Source organism: Cydia fagiglandana, chromosome 7 (assembly GCF_963556715.1).
Source record: "Cydia fagiglandana chromosome 7, ilCydFagi1.1, whole genome shotgun sequence".
NCBI classification, from domain to species: Eukaryota; Metazoa; Arthropoda; class Insecta; order Lepidoptera; family Tortricidae; genus Cydia; species Cydia fagiglandana.
The window spans coordinates 19,913,552-19,932,178 of NC_085938.1; the positions used below are offsets into that span (position 1 = coordinate 19,913,552).

Here is an 18,627-nt window from a genome sequence, read left to right on the forward strand (position 1 = left end):
GGGCATCAGTGCCACAGCCAATGTTGGTAAATGCGATATTTGTCATCATTGGGCCATCGGATGATATCGTTGATTAGCCAACGTTACCAAAATAAACAAAGGCCCATTGTTGGGCATCAGTGCCACAGCCAATGTTGGTAAATGCGATTTTTGTCATCCTTGGGCCATGGGATGATATCGTTGATTAGCCAACGTTACCAAAATACACAAAGACCCATTGTTGGGCATCAATGCTACAGCCAATGTTGGTAAATGCGATATTTGTCGTTATTGGGCCATCGGATGATATCGTTGATTAGCCAACGTTACCAAAATAAACAAAGGCCCGTTGTTGGGCATCAATGCTACAGCCAATGTTGGTAAATGCGATATTTGTCGTCATTGGGCCATCGGATGATATCGTTGATTAGCCAACGTTACCAAAATAAACAAAGGCCCATTGTTGGGCATCAGTGCCACAGCCAATGTTGGTAAATGCGATATTTGTCATCATTGGGCCATCGGATGATATCGTTGACTAGCCAACGTTACCAAAATACACAAAGGCCCATTGTTGGGCATCAATGCTACAGCCAATGTTGGTAAATGCGATATTTGTCATCATTGGGCCATCGGATGATATCGTCGATTAGCCAACGTTACCAAAATAAACAAAGGCCCATTGTTGGGCATCAGTGCCACAGCCAATCTTGGTAAATGCGATATTTGTCATCATTGGGCCATCGGATGATAACGTTGTTTAGCGAACGGTAGCAAAATACACAAAGGCCCATTGTTGAGCATCACTGCCACTGCCAATGTTGGTAAATGCGATATTTGTCGTCATTGGGCCATCGGATGATATCGTTGATTAGCCAACGTTACCAAAATAAACAAAGGCCCATTGTTGGGCATCAGTGCCACAGCCAATGTTGGTAAATGCGATATTTGTCATCATTGGGCCATCGGATGATATCGTTGACTAGCCAACGTTACCAAAATACACAAAGGCCCATTGTTGGGCATCAATGCTACAGCCAATGTTGGTAAATGCGATATTTGTCATCATTGGGCCATCGGATGATATCGTCGATTAGCCAACGTTACCAAAATAAACAAAGGCCCATTGTTGGGCATCAGTGCCACAGCCAATCTTGGTAAATGCGATATTTGTCATCATTGGGCCATCGGATGATAACGTTGTTTAGCGAACGGTAGCAAAATACACAAAGGCCCATTGTTGAGCATCACTGCCACTGCCAATGTTGGTAAATGCGATATATGTCATCATTGGGCCAACGAATATTATCGTTGTTTAGCCAACGGTACCAAAATACACAAAGGCCCATTGTTGGGCATTTGTGTCACAGCGAATGTTGGTAAATGCGATGGTGGGCCAATACAAAATTAATGTTGGCTACGGAACGAACCTCATCCCAACGTTTTCCCTACCGTTGGCACCGTGGGCCCCAACGAAAATGCTACTAGGTAGTATACAGATACCATCAAATATATCGTCTCTATTGTCAAGGCGTGAAATTGTTTGTTCAGATATTTTTAAGCACCTTGGCTACTGCAATAATATCTAATCGCTCTAATCTGTCGGTTGTACTATGGCTTATGGAACTTAGGAGACTGTGATGAAGCAGATATGATTTTTAGGGTTCCGTACCCAAAGGGTAAAACGGGACCCTATTACTAAGACTTCGCTGTCCGTCCGTCCGTCCGTCCGTCCGTCCGTCCGTCTGTCTGTCACCAGGCTGTATCTCACGAACCGTTGCTAAGCTAGACAGTTGAAATTTTCACAGATGATGTATTTCTGTTGCCGCTATAACAACAAATACTAAAAACAGACTAAAATAAAGATTTAAGTGGGGCTCCCATACAGCAAACGTGATTTTTGACCAAAGTTAAGCAACGTCGGGCGTGGTCAGTACTTGGATGGGTGACCGTTTTCTTTTTGCATTTCTTTCCGGTTATTTTTTTTGCTTTATGGTACGGAACCCTTCGTGCGCGAGTCCGACTCGCACTTGCCCGGTTTTTATTTACTGAGGTAATCAGTAATTAGTACCTAATCAGTGTATTTATTGCTTTCATAGGTTATTACATAGGTTAGTACATCATATTGGTTCAGCTATGAAACCCTGTAGGGCACTGCAATATAACTTAAATCTAACTTAATAACTATGGCTTAAGGCTTATTATATACGTATACAGGTTTTTTGGTTGCGATGTCTAAACTACTATATTAAATACTATTACTATAATTAACTATCTAAGAACTCTTGCACTGAGTAAAAACAGCTGTCTAATAAATATTTAGTAATTTTTCTGTTAAATAAAAATATTTGTTTCTTCGTCTCTAATTGCCTTTGGGAGTTTATTGTACACTTTTATACACATACCGAGTCTTGAGTTCAATTATAAGAAGTTAATAATAATTCTTGTTTAACTAAAATGAACTTCAGAGGGACGGGGACAAACGAGAGGGATATCGCGATGACACAAGCTGCGAAAAGTCACGTAACAACTTCCATACATTAATTTAAGTTTCCATTGGCGTTTTCTAATGAACGATTGTCATCTTGGCTAAGCCCCAGGCTTTGATCGATAAGCCATAAGTCAGTCTGTTAAAACTGCGCCCGCTCTACGTGTAAAGGGTTCCGGGTCTCTATTGTTTCCCATAAAGTATAACGGCTCTATTCGGGAAATGAATAAGAGATGCACTAGATATGAAATAGTAAAGATATGTGACGTTCCACGGCAAAAGGTACCTTATGGCGGCTGGCGCTGCAATTCAGGAAATTAATTAGAGATTCACTAGATATGAAATAGTAAAGTTATGTGACGTCCCACGACAAAAGGTACCTTATGGCGGCTGGCGCTTACGTCGCATAGCGCCGCAATAATATTGGAGCGACGTTAATAATCCACAATCTCTCTGCTTTGCCTTAAGGTTGACTGGTAGAGAATGCTTTTGGCATTAAGTCCGCCTTTTGTACGATAAGTTTTTCTTTTGTGCAATAAAGTTTAAATAAATAAATAAATAAATAATCGTAAGCGCCAACCGCCATAAGGTACCTTTATCCTTGGAACGTCACATAGCTTTACTATATCGTATCTAGTTAATCTCTAATTCACTTTCCGAATCGCGCCGTAAGTCATATTTGTCCGCAATTTCGTTAGTCATATCATAATTTATTTTTTCAGACACGCGTGGCTCTACAGGGCTGCCATAAAACAAACCTAACTTAACCTCACCTAAGTCACCTACATATAGGTACAGGTATGTAGGATAACTTTACAAAAATCCTGAAGTTAACGGTTTCAGAATTAGGACTAATGATAATATGACAAAAAATAATACATTAATTATGACTTGAAACTTTATGTCACACAAAGGGAACCCAAAGGGCTCTACTTGACCGCAGTTTTTCCAGTAAGAAAATAAATACATAATTATGGTCATAGCATAAGAGCCTCTAAGATATCGTCTGTCGTCTAACCCGAAGTCTAAGATAATTATGTTGGTGTATGTAGAGTAGATGCAGTTGAATTGAAACTATTGGCGTACGGAATACCAGTCCTTCACTAATTTCCTTGTAAAACATGTCATTGCTAAACCTAGAAGGCATTTGAAATATCATTTTTTAAATGTACACCCAATAGCAATGAGAACTTATCATTTTGTAAAGAATATCCACACAAAATGACCTGTTTATTTGCTCTCGGTTGTAATTGAGTATATCCGCTTAGCAGAAAGTTATTAGTCTTAATTGCTTTCTAACCCTCAAATAATATGATACGTATTATTTTTTAATTAGACAAGACTACTATTTCTTCACCTAATTATTGACTTCATTAAGGTTCCTCACTTGGTAAAATTAAATCGGAACCCTTTAAACTCCGTGTTATTTTTAGTAGAGTTTGCTGCAACTTGAACAAAACAATAGGTGCGATTCGGGAAATGAATTAGAGATTCACTAGATATGAAATAGTAAGTATATTGTGACGTTCCACGGCAAAAGGTATCTTATGTAGTACTATTAGTTATTCTGTGCTTATGGCGGCTGGCGCTTACGCTATTATTAACGCCGCCCCAATATTCAGCCGGGGCAATAGTACCTTTTTCCGTGGAACGTCACATATCTTTACTATTTCATATCTAGTGAATCTCTAATTCATTTCCTGAATCGCGCCGAATGTGAGGGAGAGTCAAATTACTTCATATCTAATATTTTCAATTATTTAAATAGAAACTAATAAATAAAATTATTTATTGCTTCATCATCATCATCATCATTTTTATTTTATTACTACACAAACTGAGTTGGTACTGTAACGGAACCCTTCTCACAAATATTATGTTTATTCTCAAAGTAGCAGCTTTAATGCGTATTTATTTACCTAGTGGGTAATTAAGGGACTGGTTCAGAAACATACTAATTTTAATCGGCTCGTCAACTCGACGATTGAAGTATAAATTGATGCAATTTTTTTTATCTATCATCATTTCCAAGCTAATTGTCTAACAACAAACTTCGGGATCATGGTAAGTACTATGATCTTTTGCATAAAATATTTAAATACAAAAATATAAACAACTAAATAGGTACCTACTTAAAATATTTATCTTTGTGTATATAGAGAAAGCCTATTATCTCTTTACATAAAATTTAATTAGATCTATGAAGACTAACAGCTACTCTGAATTATTGGACCTTAAGTTTTTGCAATAATGAGTATAAATTGTCAGTTAACAGTGTAACTAAACGATGGTACCATTGGTACCTGCATAATATTTCATCGTCATAATTTTACTTAATTATTTCAGATCACGAAAGCGGCAATACTGTTCCTATTTGGGGCAACATTAACATCGGCTCAATTTTTTCCTCGTATGGGCATAGCCTTCAGATCAAATGGCTGCCCATCTGGCCCTGAACTAGCCCCAATAATTTGCAAATTTATGCAGCCAACGCTCTCACAATTCAAGCCACAGCTTATTGCGCCTACGACATACATCGCACCACTGGTCGTTGAAAAATGCGATAGTCCGCAGTTGCAAATGGATGAACTGCCAGTACCGATTGAGGAGTTCAAACCTTTAGTGATTCCTGAGCCGCCGGTGCTGCCGCCATTGACGATCCCGAAGTTCCCCGTTCCCGTCATCATTGAGGAACCACCAGCATCCGTTCCTGAACCTGGTGAATATGCAGACATTCCTGTAATGCCTGTGAATATTCCTGCAGCTCCGGTCCTACCACCTATGGAAATACATGAATCTTACATAGAAGTGAAACCTGTGCCTGAAGAGATTGTTGAAATAAATTCAAATACAATTGAATTGGAACCTATCTCGGTGCCACAGCCTCCCGAATTACCCGCGTTCGTAATGCCAGAGATTCCTATTCACGTGGTAGCAGTAGAGCCCGCGGCGCAGTACCTATATGAGCCAATCCCAGCACCGATTCCAGCGTATATTGAGCCACTAGCCCCCCTGCCTGCCGCTCCAGAATTGCCAGTTTTGGTAATGCCAGAGGTTCCTGCTGCACCTTCTCTGGAAGATGAGCCAATCCCAGCATACGTCGAACCACTAGCACCCGTGCCAGCCGCTCCAGAGTTACCAGCTTTCGTAATGCCTGAACTCCCCGCAATTGAAATGGTAGAACTAGAAATGCCCAAGCCTGTTACCCCGTGCCTAGAAGATGAGCTAATTCCAGCGCCGATTCCGGCTTACGTCAAACCGCTCGCACCTGTGCCAGCCGCTCCTGAGTTACCAGGTTTCGTAATGCCGGAGCTTCCCGCAATTCAAATGGTAGAACTAGAATTACCCAAGCCAGCTGCCCCGTACCTAGAAGATGAGCCAATTCCAGCGCCGATTCCCGTTTACATCGAACCAGTCGCACCTGTGCCGGCCGCTCCAGAGTTACCAGCTTTCGTTATGCCTGCACTGCCCGCAATTCAAATGGTAGAACTAGAAATACCCAAGCCAGCTGCCCCGTGCCTAGAAGATGAGCCAATTCCAGCGCCGATTCCCGTTTACATCGAACCAGTCGCACCTGTGCCGGCCGCTCCAGAGTTACCAGCTTTCGTAATGCCTGAACTCCCCGCAATTCAAATGGTAGAACTAGAAATTCCCAAGCCTGTTACCCCGTGCCTAGAAGATGAGCCAATTCCAGCGCCGATTCCGGCTTACGTCAAGCCACTCGCACCTGTGCCAGCCGCTCCTGAGTTACCAGTTTTCGTAATGCCGGAGCTTCCCGCAATTCAAATGGTAGAACTAGAATTGCCCAAGCCAACTGCGCCGAGCCTAGAAGATGAGATTCCAGCTTCGATCCCACTAGCGCCACTACCCGCTGCCCCGGAATTACCAGCATTCGTAATGCCAGGGCTCCCAATTGAATCACCCGAACCTGAAATTGCGCCCATGCCTTTTATACCTATCGCAGCCCTTCAACAACCGTTGCCTGAGTACAATATAATAGACTATGAACCAAAGCCGATACCGCAGGCTCCAGAACTGCCCCCTTATATGATGTCAGCAATGCCAATTTATGTAGCAGATGTGCCCGCTCCCGCAGCGCCGTGCCTAGAAGAACTGACAGCGCCTATTGTAGCCCCGGAGTATATTCGACCTCTAGCACCTTTGCCAGTGGCCCCCGAGTTACCCCCAGCAAGCTTGCCGGAGCTTCCTGCTCTTGTTGAAATACCTTCACCGCCAGTAATGATTTCTCAACCTGAGCCTTGGCTAACTGAAGAAAAAGCGCCGGAGCCAATCATCATTCCCCAACCACCAGCATTATCGGAGATTAAAATGCCAGAACTTCCTATCAAAGTGGCATTCGAGGAGCCATGTGCACCGGCCGATATGCCTCACCCGTTTTACCAAAAACTCTTCCCAAACTATGTACGAATTTATAATGATAAAACCAAGGAACCGCAGAACATTTTGGTTCCCAGCCAACCAATTGGATCTACGCCGTGCGTGTATAACTTAGTAATGCAACATGTGATGCCAAATATGTTTTCAAATAATTTGAAACCTATGGAGAATATCGAAAACAAACCTGCATCATTTTTGCCGTGTTCATAGATATTCCCAGTTTAGTAGAAATTAATTAATAAATTACTTTTTGGATAAAAACTTATAATAAAAAAAATGTTCTGAATAGTTTGTTACGTAGTTCTATTTTTGAAATCCAACATGATCGGTTGATCCGGTTTGTTGATGAGCAGTGTTTTGATTCCAAGTTCTTTTCCTGCCCAATGAAACTGGAATTCACGGACCACCTGTAACAGAAAAAAAATATTTTAAACAGTTCCTACACTTCCTACTATAATTCGTTTTTTTAGCATTAGAAATAAGATAAACAATCTTGATGTGTCTTTTAATTGAAAAACATATTTTAAAAATAAGTTACGGCAAATATGTAACAATTATGAATCTAATACAATCATTTATATTCTTCTGCTTTCATAAGTAATAGTTTTTGATTTTTAAAAAGCGTTTTTCAATTAAAAGACATGTCAAGATCGCTTACCTTCTTGCAAGTTCTTTCTACTGCTAAAAAAACGAACATATTTAGGGGCATTCCATGAAATTGTCTACCGTTTGTCCCGTACAAACGCGATTTTCTGAAGATTTGCAAATATGAGAGTTTCCTTTTCTTTGACAAATGGTCAAAAATATACACAGACAAATAATCGCCTGCTTTAAATGCCGAAAAAAAAGTCGCAATACAGGAAATAAAATGCGTTTGTACGGGACAGCCCGTGGAATGCTCCTTTAGAATGCAGCGTTTCTTGAAAATGTAATTATTAAACATTGATTGATAATTAAACCTGCTGTAATTATTTTAATTTGAAAAACTGATTAATATATTTTTAAAAATTTTGTGCAATGCGAACTCTAATGATTTTTAATTATTTTGGACATAGAGAATTCATTTGTTCGTTTAGTCTGGTTAGACCTGCTACATTTATATGTTACATCACTTTACATTTTAAATAATTCGTAATCTTTATAATTATAACTATGTAAAGTACTGTACTACGTCGCGACTACGTCAGAAAAGGTATCCAAGAAAACGATATTATTATCATTAAAATGCCAGATTACTAGCAATTAAATTCTTATTACCATTGGTAAAACTTACGCCATATCAATAAGATTTACGAGTGGTTATTTAGTCACGTCGACGATGATACTTACTCTAATGAAAGTAACGCACATATCAACTGAAATAAATGTCATATACTAAGAAAAACTTTTTTTCTTAGTATATGAAATTTATTTCAGTTTATAATTTAAGTATATAGTAGTGTTTCTACTTGATAAAAACAAATTAAAATATTTTCTGAAAATAATTTAATTTGTTCAAATACATCTAACGCACATAATATATATGCTAAGCAGGACCTGCAAGACCGAGGCCCAAAGCCCAACGACAGGCTGAGGAACGTGTGCAGGCTCACGTACCTACAGCGGTGAGTTGCGAGACCAACCGTCTCTAACTAACCTAGATCTAGATAGACCTAATAGTATATCATATTTCAGTAAGGTTTACTAATTGGGTAGTTCTAGTCATACTCATTAAATTGTGGCGATAACGATACCTACTTACCCTAATCAAAGTAATGCAGATATTCTGCTCAGCAAGTCTCCTAGCGATGCAAGACCGAGGCCCAAAGCCGAACGGCAGGCTGAGGAACGGGTGTAGGTTTTCGTAGTGCGGCGAGTTGCGAGACCAACGGTCCGGGATGAACTTTAGGGGGTCTCGCACGTATTGTGGCAAGCGACTAGCCACCATGTTCTGGGTTACTATTACTGTCTGGAATAGACAATAATATCATACAAATATACATAAAGGTACGGTTTACGAACGAAGGCTGGCTCAAAACGAGTAGAGTCATAGAGTTACCACATGCGTGCTGGAGTAAGGGACAGAACAGAACATAGGCAATGTGACGAACTTAAAACATGTTTTAACATTCCTGACATGATGCCAAAACAACCTGCGTAGTTAAGTTGGGTTCATTGTTGCTCATCAAGCTTTGGTAGGGAACAACTATACGTCTATCTTTTGACATAGCACGTAAGTTATAATGTTACTTACGTCCTTAGGTATATGATATCCTTTTAAAACAATATCTTTTTGAAGCATTCTGCCCACACCTATGGACACTGGATTTAGCCTCAAACTTTCCTTGACACAGCTTCGTAGATAATGCGCCTTTGACAACGCTTCTGGAGTCAGCGGAGAATCTTTACTTGGTAGGATTGTAAGAGCCTCTTGGAAAAGTTTCTCTTGACATTCTGGGTTCGTAGCAAGATGATACAAGGCAAAGCTTGTTGAATACGCCGTCTGTATACAAAATAATTATAATAAATTCCATAATACAGATCAAAGTCAATATTAAAATCTACTTAAATAATTTACATACAATGTCCTAACTTAAAATCTAAACATATTACTAATATACTATCCTACTTACACTATCAGCCCCATTCCGACCCCCACCCAGCCCAAAAGTGCCAAAGATGCTAGCGGCATTACCGTGCTGAGGGCATACCGCGAACCACGTTCGACGTTTTGCTTCTCTGTCACACTTGTAAATTCGTACGTAAGTGTGACAGGGAGACTACACGTCGGACGTGGTTCGCGGTAGGCCCTCTGGATGGCAAGCGATATCTGTTGGACTAGCTAGGAGCCTCAACGGGGATCGCCTCCTCTGTCACTGTCACGTAGACGCCGCAATAATAATAAATTATATGTAAGTACACAATATTTCGCAATTAAAATATTTTATAAAGTTGAAAGTTCTTTGGTTTCCTTTAAACTTACCGTATCAATAGAAGCCATTAGAATATCGACCATCATTCCTAAAATGTCCTTCAAATTTACGTTGCTTTGTTGTAGGAAAGATGCCAAAAGTGAATGGTTCAGAGGATCTATTGAGAAGAAACGAAATTTTGAGCAAAGTATTCTGTACGCTACCCTGTAAAACAATAATCAAAATTACATAACTCCTTTTTTATTTTATACTTATTGGGTGAGTACTTACTTATATTATAAAGCAACAAAAATATAATTATATTCTTCAATAAAGAAGAACGTCGTGACCAACACTTAGCCCAACCAAACTTAATTTATGTGCTTTTAAAATCAGATTTCATTTGTTTTCGCAAAAGTGTCATTCCAAAACGTTATACTCAAAAAATTCTGAATATTTTAAAGGTAACAAAGGAAACTTTCATTTTGGATTCCTTTATAAAATATGAAAAGTTAACGAAAAATTTCCAGGTTAGGTACCAAAAATCTTACCGAAAAATTTTGCGATTTTAGAAATATTCTAACGGCACTTAAGTACTTAGGGTTACGTTACCAAATACCAAGTAGCGCTTCTTTAAGGATGCTTCAATGACAAGCCCGAAACGAGGATAAATGTGGAATCTCACTTCTCCAAGTATTCCTGAGAATACGCCAGTTTTCTGTACAGAGGTGTCTTAAATTTTCTCCAAAGGAAGCCTTTGTCCAGTTTCATAATTCCCGCATTGGAACCGAAGGCAGCTTTGATTGTCATACTGCTGCGAGACCGACGATCTTGTTCTTCTTCTGAGAAACTGTTGAAGCGCTCGTTGAATGCTACCTTGCCGATTACTGAAACGTAACAAGCACTTTACGTGTCTAATGTAAAATTAATCAAACCCGGCCAACCATATTACTTGACTTAATGATGACCTTATGACTGACGTTACCGTTTAGACTACTAAAATTGGGATTTGAGGTTCCTTAAAGTAGTGATTTCGACTGCGGTTTACTCTTCTTCTCAAAAGTTTCCCGACCGCGGCAGGACATTTGTTGTTCGTGTGGCATGAATATGAATTCACACATAATAATTACCTACCTTCCAAGTTCAGTCTGTTCAGATACGTCAAGAAATCATCGTTAGACGTCACCTTCTCTGTTTTGACCCATTGCACAAACTCCCTCACGATGTGATCTGTGTCCACAACATGGCCCTTGACGCTTTGAGGGCTTGTGAAGTTCTTCTGAAACGCGCTTCTAAGCCTCCACCAGTCCGGGCCATTTCTGAAATGAAAAAAAGAACACCTCTTATATAGAGGTACAGTCAGCAATACTATTAGATTAGCAACTTTGCATATAAACTTCTATTATGCTTCTTAGAGTTATCCTGGTATTTTGTCACGGATCACTTGGGAAACCTATTTCCAAAAATTGGCACAGTCACTAGTTTTTACGAAGCCAATATAGTCCGTCTAAGCTAACCTTGCACAGATTTTAACAGAGCGAAGAGGGTGTAATTTTGACAATTGACTCTACAAACATATAATAATATAATTATGGAAATTATATGGTGGGATTGGTGGGTCACACCTGTCATCCCGATATATTTTTACTTTTTCGTTAGCGTTTCTCGACAAACGATTGTCACCTTGACTAAGTCCCCTAATTGTACAGTCGCCATCAGATATATCGGAGCGGCCAAGGTGCTCACAAATATCTGAACACGCCTCTATTGTTAGGGCGTTAGAGACGTTAGAGTGCGTGTTCAGATATTGTGAACACCTTGGCCGCTCCGATATATCAGATGGCGACTGTACAGTCAAAATCTGTCTGTCGAGGCTAACCTAGGATATTGTAAAACATCTTACGTAGAAAGCAACCCGCCAGTGCTGTAAACACCCGGCTTGCCGAGCCTATAGTGCAGCATCGCGACATGGCTCCTCCGCGCCGGGTGCCGGTCGTCCTGCCGGAACACGGCCTCGATGTCGTCCGGATCGAACACGTGGAGCAGCCGGACGCCCGGATTTTCACGGACCAGGTTGCCGTATCGGTGGTAGTTAAGCCACGCGTTCTTGTCTAGGGAGTTGGCGTTGTAGTCGCCTGGAAATATTTTATAGCAATGTTCCATTAAGATGAATGTGGCGAAGACCGTCTACTAGGTATTTCAGCTTTTAACTCTTGCGTTTGTATACATACTCCACTTACAGAAGGGAGAAGAAGAAGTGAATCTCTTCCTTTCTGTATGACATAATTTATCTGCCACTATCTAATACTTTTCCAGATAGAGATAAATCTCTTCAGTTCTCGTTCAAAATTATTTTCTATAGTCTATTATTCTACTTAGCGTCACTTGCACCATCCTATTAACCCAGGGTTATCCGGTTAAACCTGGAATTACCATAGTTACCAGTATAATTTGACACTGGGTTAACGGTTTAACCGCATAACCCCGGGTTATTAGGATGGTGCAACTGGCCCTTAAAGAGACATGTTTCATTTTGTTAAGCTATCAGAGAATGATCTATCAGAGATACATTTGCCGCGTAGCTTGACTTGATCCACTATATTTGATGCTGACTGTAGGCACAAACAGCAAATCGTCGGGTGACAAGCAAAAGTCACTAACTAACACCATTGAAATTATTGGACAATGAACCGTGTTACAAGTGTAATAAAGTGCATTGTTACTTTAATTTTTTGATAGTACTTAGTGACTTTTGCTTGTCACCCGACGAAATATGAGAGTTCTTGCCCTGTGAGGGACTTCCAATACTTTTTATATGCCGGTCTTACCATACAAAGAAGAAACAAATCCCAATTATAATTAGTTAAAATCCACATATGATAATTTTCGCATACTTTTCTCTCGACTACAAAAAATTTGACAGGTAAGTAGGTACATTAAGTAAATACCTACCATCTACCCTACCTACTTTGCACACCTATTAGGTACCTAAGGCAGGCGTGGCTCACTCCGCGTTTTCGTCGCTTTGCTACAGGTACCTAAAAGTGCATCCGTTCGACCCCAATTTTGGGGTTTGCCATAAGCCGCGCGTGGCGCTGTCGCCACCTAGCGGCCATATCTGTGCTAATCGTGACAGACGCGTTTTGTTAGAGAGTGAGTCTTCTGAACATAGTACTATTATTTATTCTGTGCCTAAGGTCTAACTTTACCAACAGCAAAAAGTTAAAACTGTCCCTCAATTTTAGAAATATTTACTTACCTAGTACCGGCAGATATTTATGTAGTGTACCAACAACAGGATAGCTCTTTGGCCCTGGTATATCCTCGAACGGTTTTATTTTTATAACATGCTCTAGCACTACCCGCTCGGACGTTGAACTTAACTTTACACAAACAGACCCTATTTCAAGTCTTTTTATTACCGTTGAAGATATTTTGTACATGTTTACTTGGGAAAAGTATTTGTTTTCTAAATGAAATAGAACAAGCTTAAAGCGGTAAACACGACACGCAGGCTGATACTGAGGTTCATATTACAAAGTCAAGCGTTCGAAATAAGATGCGCATTGCAAATAAAGAACAAAAACTGAGGTCATGCCGCGAAAGCAAATTGAAATTTATTTATTTACCTCTCTATCGCTCGAATATACAAGAGCGATAGAGGCAGAACAACGAAATTTCGATTTTCGTTGCCCGCATTAGGCCTCTGACCCCTCGATTTTAATATGCAGATAAATATATGTATTGAAGCAGAGCGGTCTGATTTAAATAATGTACCGGTCTGTTCTTTGACGCTGTGATTTCGTATTTTTCAAGTCCAGAATGAGGAGCTCTTCAAACAAGCCAAATTCTATTCAAATGTAACGGAATAAAATTCGTCTATACTTAAATTAAAAACCGGCCCGTTTACGTGATTCTCCCAATACACAAAGAGCTGCCCCGAAAATGGTACCTATATAATGACAATGAGGGCAATGAACCTTGCTTCAGCTTGACCGTTAGTTTTCTTACTATCCTTAATTAGGGCCGATTTTTACTTTGTACTTAGTCGATTTTTTCGTTGGATTTGTATAAAATATGGCCTTCATTTAACTCTATTACATAGAATATGAATCGTAAATCGTAACATTTAAAGAGCTACTAAAATCTCGGAGTAATTAACAATGGAGCCGCCATTAACAGGCATTCCCCTCTGTCGAAAATAGGCGGCCAATGGTCAACCATATGTATGGACTGACGTTTATCTGACATGACGTACCTATACATTTGATGTGCCCCTCCCCCGCAAAAAACGGCAGACTATTTTGTACCGAAAATTTTAGACAGCGTCTCCGTTGTTAATTACTCCGAGACTAAAATAGCTTTTTGTCTAGCTTCATATTGCTCTACATTTATGAAACCGAATTCTAAAACTGCTCTTGCATATTCGAGCGACAGAGAGGCAGATAGGGGCATGGTACACTGCGTCCGATTCGCACGTCGCAAGCAGGATGTCGCTATAATACGCGCATAGCGTTGTCTCGCTTCAACTTCGGAGTGACGTGCGGATCGGACGCAGTGTGCCATGCCCCATAAAGAAATTTCGAATTTCGTCTTTCGCGGCCTCTGATCGCACTATATTTATGGAATGCATCTTTAGCGTTTGTCAAATTTGACATTGATCTCAAACGTCACTTCTGTCAAGTGTCAATGTCAACAATGTCAACAAAACCTGACAAATCCACTATCAAGCAGCTGATTACTTGTAACACAACACGATAAATTTTAAAGAGTGTTTTGAATAAAAATTACAGACTGCTGATTAACCAGTTGGCTTCGTGTGTTATACAAATCCTTAAAAATATTTATCGATCAAATGTTATGTGAACTTATGAGAAAATATCTCATGCTATTAAAAAACATAACCTACTTTCATGTAAATATTGGTATAATATCGAATTTCTCCATAAGCTAGTTGCAAGCTAGTAAGTTTCCTAAACTAAACATGATGAACTTTACACGATCGCTGTACAAAAGTGGACAGAAAAGGCAAATACAATTTCTCAATAATCGTAGAAATTATTCTGGAAGTGCTATTCTTGGAATCGAGACATCTTGCGACGATACAGGTTGCGCCATCATACGCCACGACGGAAATTTATTATCAGACAGTTTGCACTCACAGAATCTTATGCATCTCCGGAATGGAGGCATTATACCTGATGTAGCCCAAGACTTGCATAAAAAGTATATTGAACCTACTGTAAATGAAACTTTACAGAAAGCGAAATTATCAATGGAAGATATATCTGCCATAGCAGTCACTTTAAGACCTGGCTTAGCTCTAAGCCTAGTTGTTGGTATGAAATATGCAAAATATTTAGCCAGACTTCATCGGAAACCTATAATCCCTATACATCACATGGAAGCACATGCTTTAGCAGCTAGAATGCATCACAACATATCTTTCCCATTCCTAGTCTTGTTAATATCAGGGGGACACTGTTTGCTGGCCATTGCTCAAGATGTAAATAATTTTAAGTTACTCGGACAAAGTATGGATATAGCGCCCGGTGAAGTGTTTGACAAAGTTGCCAGGAGAATGAAGTTAAGAAATGTAGCAGAATATTCAAAAATATGTGGAGGCCAAGCTATTGAAATAGCAGCATCAAAAGCTACTAATCCTCATGTGTTTAAACTCCCACTTTCCCTAGCCGAGTACAGGGATTGTAATTTTAGTTTCAATGGTTTGAAGACCTCTGTCATCTCCCAGCTATACAAGAAAGAAAAAGAACATAACATTGTAGCCGACAAATTGATTCCGGAAGTAAATGACTTATGTGCTGCACTTTTGATGGCCGTCTCAAGACACTTGGTTCATAGAACCCAGAGAGCTATGGAATTTTGTGAACAAAATGACCTGATACCTAAAGATAATAAACAGTTAGTTGTGTCTGGTGGAGTTGCATGTAATAACTATATATTCAATGCATTAACTTATTTATGTGGTGAATCGGATTACAAGATTTATAGACCCTTACCAAAACTGTGTACAGATAATGGTGTCATGATCGCATGGAATGGCTTAGAAAAGTGGAGGAGAGGTATAGATATAATTACAGATATAAGTAAATTAGATATTCAAGCTGCTAGTCCATTAGGAGAAAGTTTAATAGACGAAGTTGTTAATGCCAAAATACCTACAAAACTAATGAAAATAAAAATTTGAATATAATTACTCGCCTTGTTCTTATTTGCTTGTAGTGATTGGGTTTATATTATATCCTCTAGCCACCCAGAGACCTATAAAAAGGTTCCATTCTAATTTGAACTTTGTGTTGACAAAATAAAATTCATTTTGCTTGGCAAGGTTTGACGTATGGGCGGCTAGAGGATATTCAGCCCAGCTTCGTACACCAACGAAACACAACCACACCAGTGGCCTATTTTATAAAGCTACAAGTTACAATTTACAAGCGGAAGTCTCTTTCTAACCCTATGTGTAGAACGAGACTTCCGCTTGTAAATTGTAGCTTTATAAAATAGGCCACAGGTCATAATTCCTAACATTAGGTAGGTAAGTACATCTTAAAATTCTTTATCAACTTTAGTGAGAATATTTGAAAGTTTTGAAACATCCTATTCATAAATTGGCGCGCACGGCGAGCATGCCGCGTCAATTTGAGTGAAGTTGTTAACCATGACAAAGTAATATGGTAAAATATACTCTGTCGATCCATTTCCGTCAGTACAAAAAAGCGGCAAATTAAAAAAATTTAGACAAAAAGGGTAATCGTCCCATAGAAAATTTGAATTTTGCGCCTTTTTATACTGTTGACAAAGTTGTTAGACCGGCTATATTTATTATGGAAAGTACAATATATTCTTTAAAAATAATTTAAACTATTTAATCAGTAAATTATACTTTAAAATAATATTTTTATTTCTACTCGTACCTTCTACATTCATTCATTCACAGTTCCAGAGCATAGCCAAGCGGTCACACGGTTTGACGTATGATGACAGGTGGTGAGTGAATGAATGCATTGAATTGAATTGTATCGGAGTGCATTGTACTGAAAAAATAGAGTATTGCATTAAAAATAACATTACAAACCATTGCACTTGCCAAATTATGTCTATGAGCGTAACCTTAACAGCGCCAATAGTCTAGAGTGCATTAGTATTGAAATCTTGCATTACCTCTAAAAATGGATATCCTAGAAAGAATTTATCGCAACATTCGAGGACAGCTTTGCAACCTGCCGGCTACAGTGCCTAAAGCTGTGGATTATGTTAATAAGTCAGTGCAAAAAGTGAAAATACCACCATTCACGAGGGACAATGTGTTATACTACTATTTACCAATACAAGGTCTGGTCAGTTACACAACGCTATCAATATCTGTTATGAATCCTCATTTAATGGTCAGGTGAGCAAGATACTCGAATTTTAGACCTTTTTTATTCAAACTACCTACACTAGATAGTTATGTTGATAATTGTTTACAGGTTATTTCCACGACGAGATGTCACTGACCTTTTATTCCTATCGGCTGGTGGTGGAGCAGGTCTATGGCTTTGGGCCCGTCCCCACATGGCAGCGGCAGTGCCAGCCAGAAGATTCTCCTGGGCATTCCTCGGCGGCTGCCTCTGGCCTCTTGGCTCAATATTCATGTGGGCTATACTGAGGAGCTCAGTTGGGCAGAGGCCGGTAATCGGCACTTTTCTTGGAGTGACCACAGGAGCAATGCTAACTAATATTGCGCTTGACTACTTCCACTATGTAGAGCTAATGTTCTGCGGGGAGGTGCACCTTCCTGATGAAGTGTACAGCCCTAATAGTGACGATGAGAAATATGATATTGATATCTAAGAAATGAAGTCATCTGTGTCAATGTATAAATGTTGTAAATAGTGTTGATGTATGGGTTGAGCAGTTAAATCAAATATCAAGATGATTGAAGCAAAGCAGCTAAAGAAAGGATGTTAAGCATGAGGAATTTCGTAAATTGACCCACCTATTCCTATCTCTATTGCACTCACATAATTATATTGCTGTCCCGCTTGTCAGTGTCATGGGCGAGACAGCAGTATATTTACGCGCGTGCGATAGAGATAGGAACAAGCGTACGAATATGTACGTAAATGTACAAAATTCCTCATGGTAAGTGTCCTTGCTTTATTTTAGTCGATGAATAATCAATTATTTTGACAGCTGATTTCACCTCAATCTTCCATGTTTGTGTGCACTAAGTTAGATTAAGATTTTGCCATAAGAAGAATATTTTTGGCAGTATATTAAATGGTAACCCATGTTTGGGTATTTGCTAAGTGTTGCACAATTAACTTGTATCATCATTGAATTAATTAAATCATTCACTTCTAGTAATAGAGTAGTATGTAGAGCTTTTTCACCAAATAGTATGAGCAATGCTAACTGGCACAGATGTGTGCGATGTATTTTACTTACAATGGCACCCATGTGCGTGCGCCCGCTCATGGCACCCGTGCCAGCTAGCAGATGCCCTTATGTTTGGAGGTTTTGGAATAAATTATGATGAATGTGCTTGACATTGTTTAAAGTTTCTGTTAAAATTAATTCATAATATCATATTATAATTCTGTTTGCAGTCATAAGAATTCTAGTCTTTCCCGAATACTTGTGCTTGTTTCTTATGTATTTAATTTTTTGTCATTGTAAGCCCTTAACTATAAGAAATATAGTATCGTCATAAAAGACATGGGATTTATTTTTTGTAGCTGGTATACAAAGTGAAGATTTTGTAGAATATTAATTTTAAGATGTTTGTCAAACATGCTTCAATAAAACTGTTTGAATAATAATTCAAATGATAAATTGGTTTCATTTGCATACAATGAAAAGCAGTGT

At 39.2% G+C, this 18,627-nt stretch overlaps 5 protein-coding genes across 5 annotated transcripts; 4 read left to right on the forward strand and 1 right to left on the reverse strand.

Moving 5' to 3' along the window:
* The first annotated feature begins 4,518 nt into the window (after positions 1–4,518).
* LOC134666257 (uncharacterized) lies at positions 4,519–5,618 on the forward strand. The gene is made up of 3 exons (XM_063523410.1): positions 4,519–4,531; positions 4,814–5,566; positions 5,601–5,618. Exons 1-3 carry the CDS (start codon positions 4,529–4,531, stop codon positions 5,616–5,618), a joined length of 774 nt encoding a protein of 257 aa, XP_063379480.1. The 5' UTR covers positions 4,519–4,528.
* Positions 5,576–7,096, forward strand: LOC134666108 (uncharacterized). Its single transcript, XM_063523258.1, has one exon. The coding sequence runs from the start codon at positions 5,618–5,620 to the stop codon at positions 7,073–7,075; it is 1,458 nt and encodes a 485-aa protein (XP_063379328.1). The 5' UTR covers positions 5,576–5,617; the 3' UTR covers positions 7,076–7,096.
* Positions 7,097–7,125: 29 nt separating this feature from the next.
* On the reverse strand, positions 7,126–13,337 carry LOC134666107 (cytochrome P450 302a1, mitochondrial). The gene is made up of 8 exons (XM_063523257.1): positions 13,016–13,337; positions 11,660–11,891; positions 10,891–11,075; positions 10,442–10,643; positions 9,828–9,981; positions 9,099–9,347; positions 8,607–8,813; positions 7,126–7,272 (listed from the first exon to the last, which is right to left on the reverse strand). The coding sequence occupies exons 1-8, from the start codon at positions 13,197–13,199 to the stop codon at positions 7,159–7,161; spliced, it is 1,527 nt and encodes a 508-aa protein (XP_063379327.1). The 5' UTR covers positions 13,200–13,337; the 3' UTR covers positions 7,126–7,158.
* Positions 13,338–14,494: 1,157 nt separating this feature from the next.
* On the forward strand, positions 14,495–15,971 carry LOC134666365 (tRNA N6-adenosine threonylcarbamoyltransferase, mitochondrial-like). The gene has a single exon (XM_063523504.1). The coding sequence runs from the start codon at positions 14,741–14,743 to the stop codon at positions 15,962–15,964; it is 1,224 nt and encodes a 407-aa protein (XP_063379574.1). The 5' UTR covers positions 14,495–14,740; the 3' UTR covers positions 15,965–15,971.
* Positions 15,972–16,734: 763 nt separating this feature from the next.
* On the forward strand, positions 16,735–18,521 carry LOC134666105 (uncharacterized). Its single transcript, XM_063523255.1, has 2 exons — positions 16,735–17,167; positions 17,247–18,521. Exons 1-2 carry the CDS (start codon positions 16,947–16,949, stop codon positions 17,608–17,610), a joined length of 585 nt encoding a protein of 194 aa, XP_063379325.1. The 5' UTR covers positions 16,735–16,946; the 3' UTR covers positions 17,611–18,521.
* Positions 18,522–18,627: the final 106 nt, after the last annotated feature.

Coding starts and splice junctions, on each gene's coding strand:
- LOC134666105 (XM_063523255.1), top strand. CDS start 16,947: ATGGATATCCTAGAAAGAATTTATCGCAACATTCGAGGACAGCTTTGC. Junction 17,168..17,246: donor AATCCTCATTTAATGGTCAG/GTGAGCAAGATA, acceptor AATTGTTTACAG/GTTATTTCCACGACGAGATG.
- LOC134666365 (XM_063523504.1), top strand. CDS start 14,741: ATGATGAACTTTACACGATCGCTGTACAAAAGTGGACAGAAAAGGCAA.
- LOC134666107 (XM_063523257.1), bottom strand. CDS start 13,199: ATGTACAAAATATCTTCAACGGTAATAAAAAGACTTGAAATAGGGTCT. Junction 11,076..11,659: donor ACTGGCGGGTTGCTTTCTAC/GTAAGATGTTTT, acceptor TTTTCATTTCAG/AAATGGCCCGGACTGGTGGA. Junction 7,273..8,606: donor TCTGCATTACTTTGATTAGG/GTAAGTAGGTAT, acceptor TTTCTGTTACAG/GTGGTCCGTGAATTCCAGTT.
- LOC134666108 (XM_063523258.1), top strand. CDS start 5,618: ATGCCTGAACTCCCCGCAATTGAAATGGTAGAACTAGAAATGCCCAAG.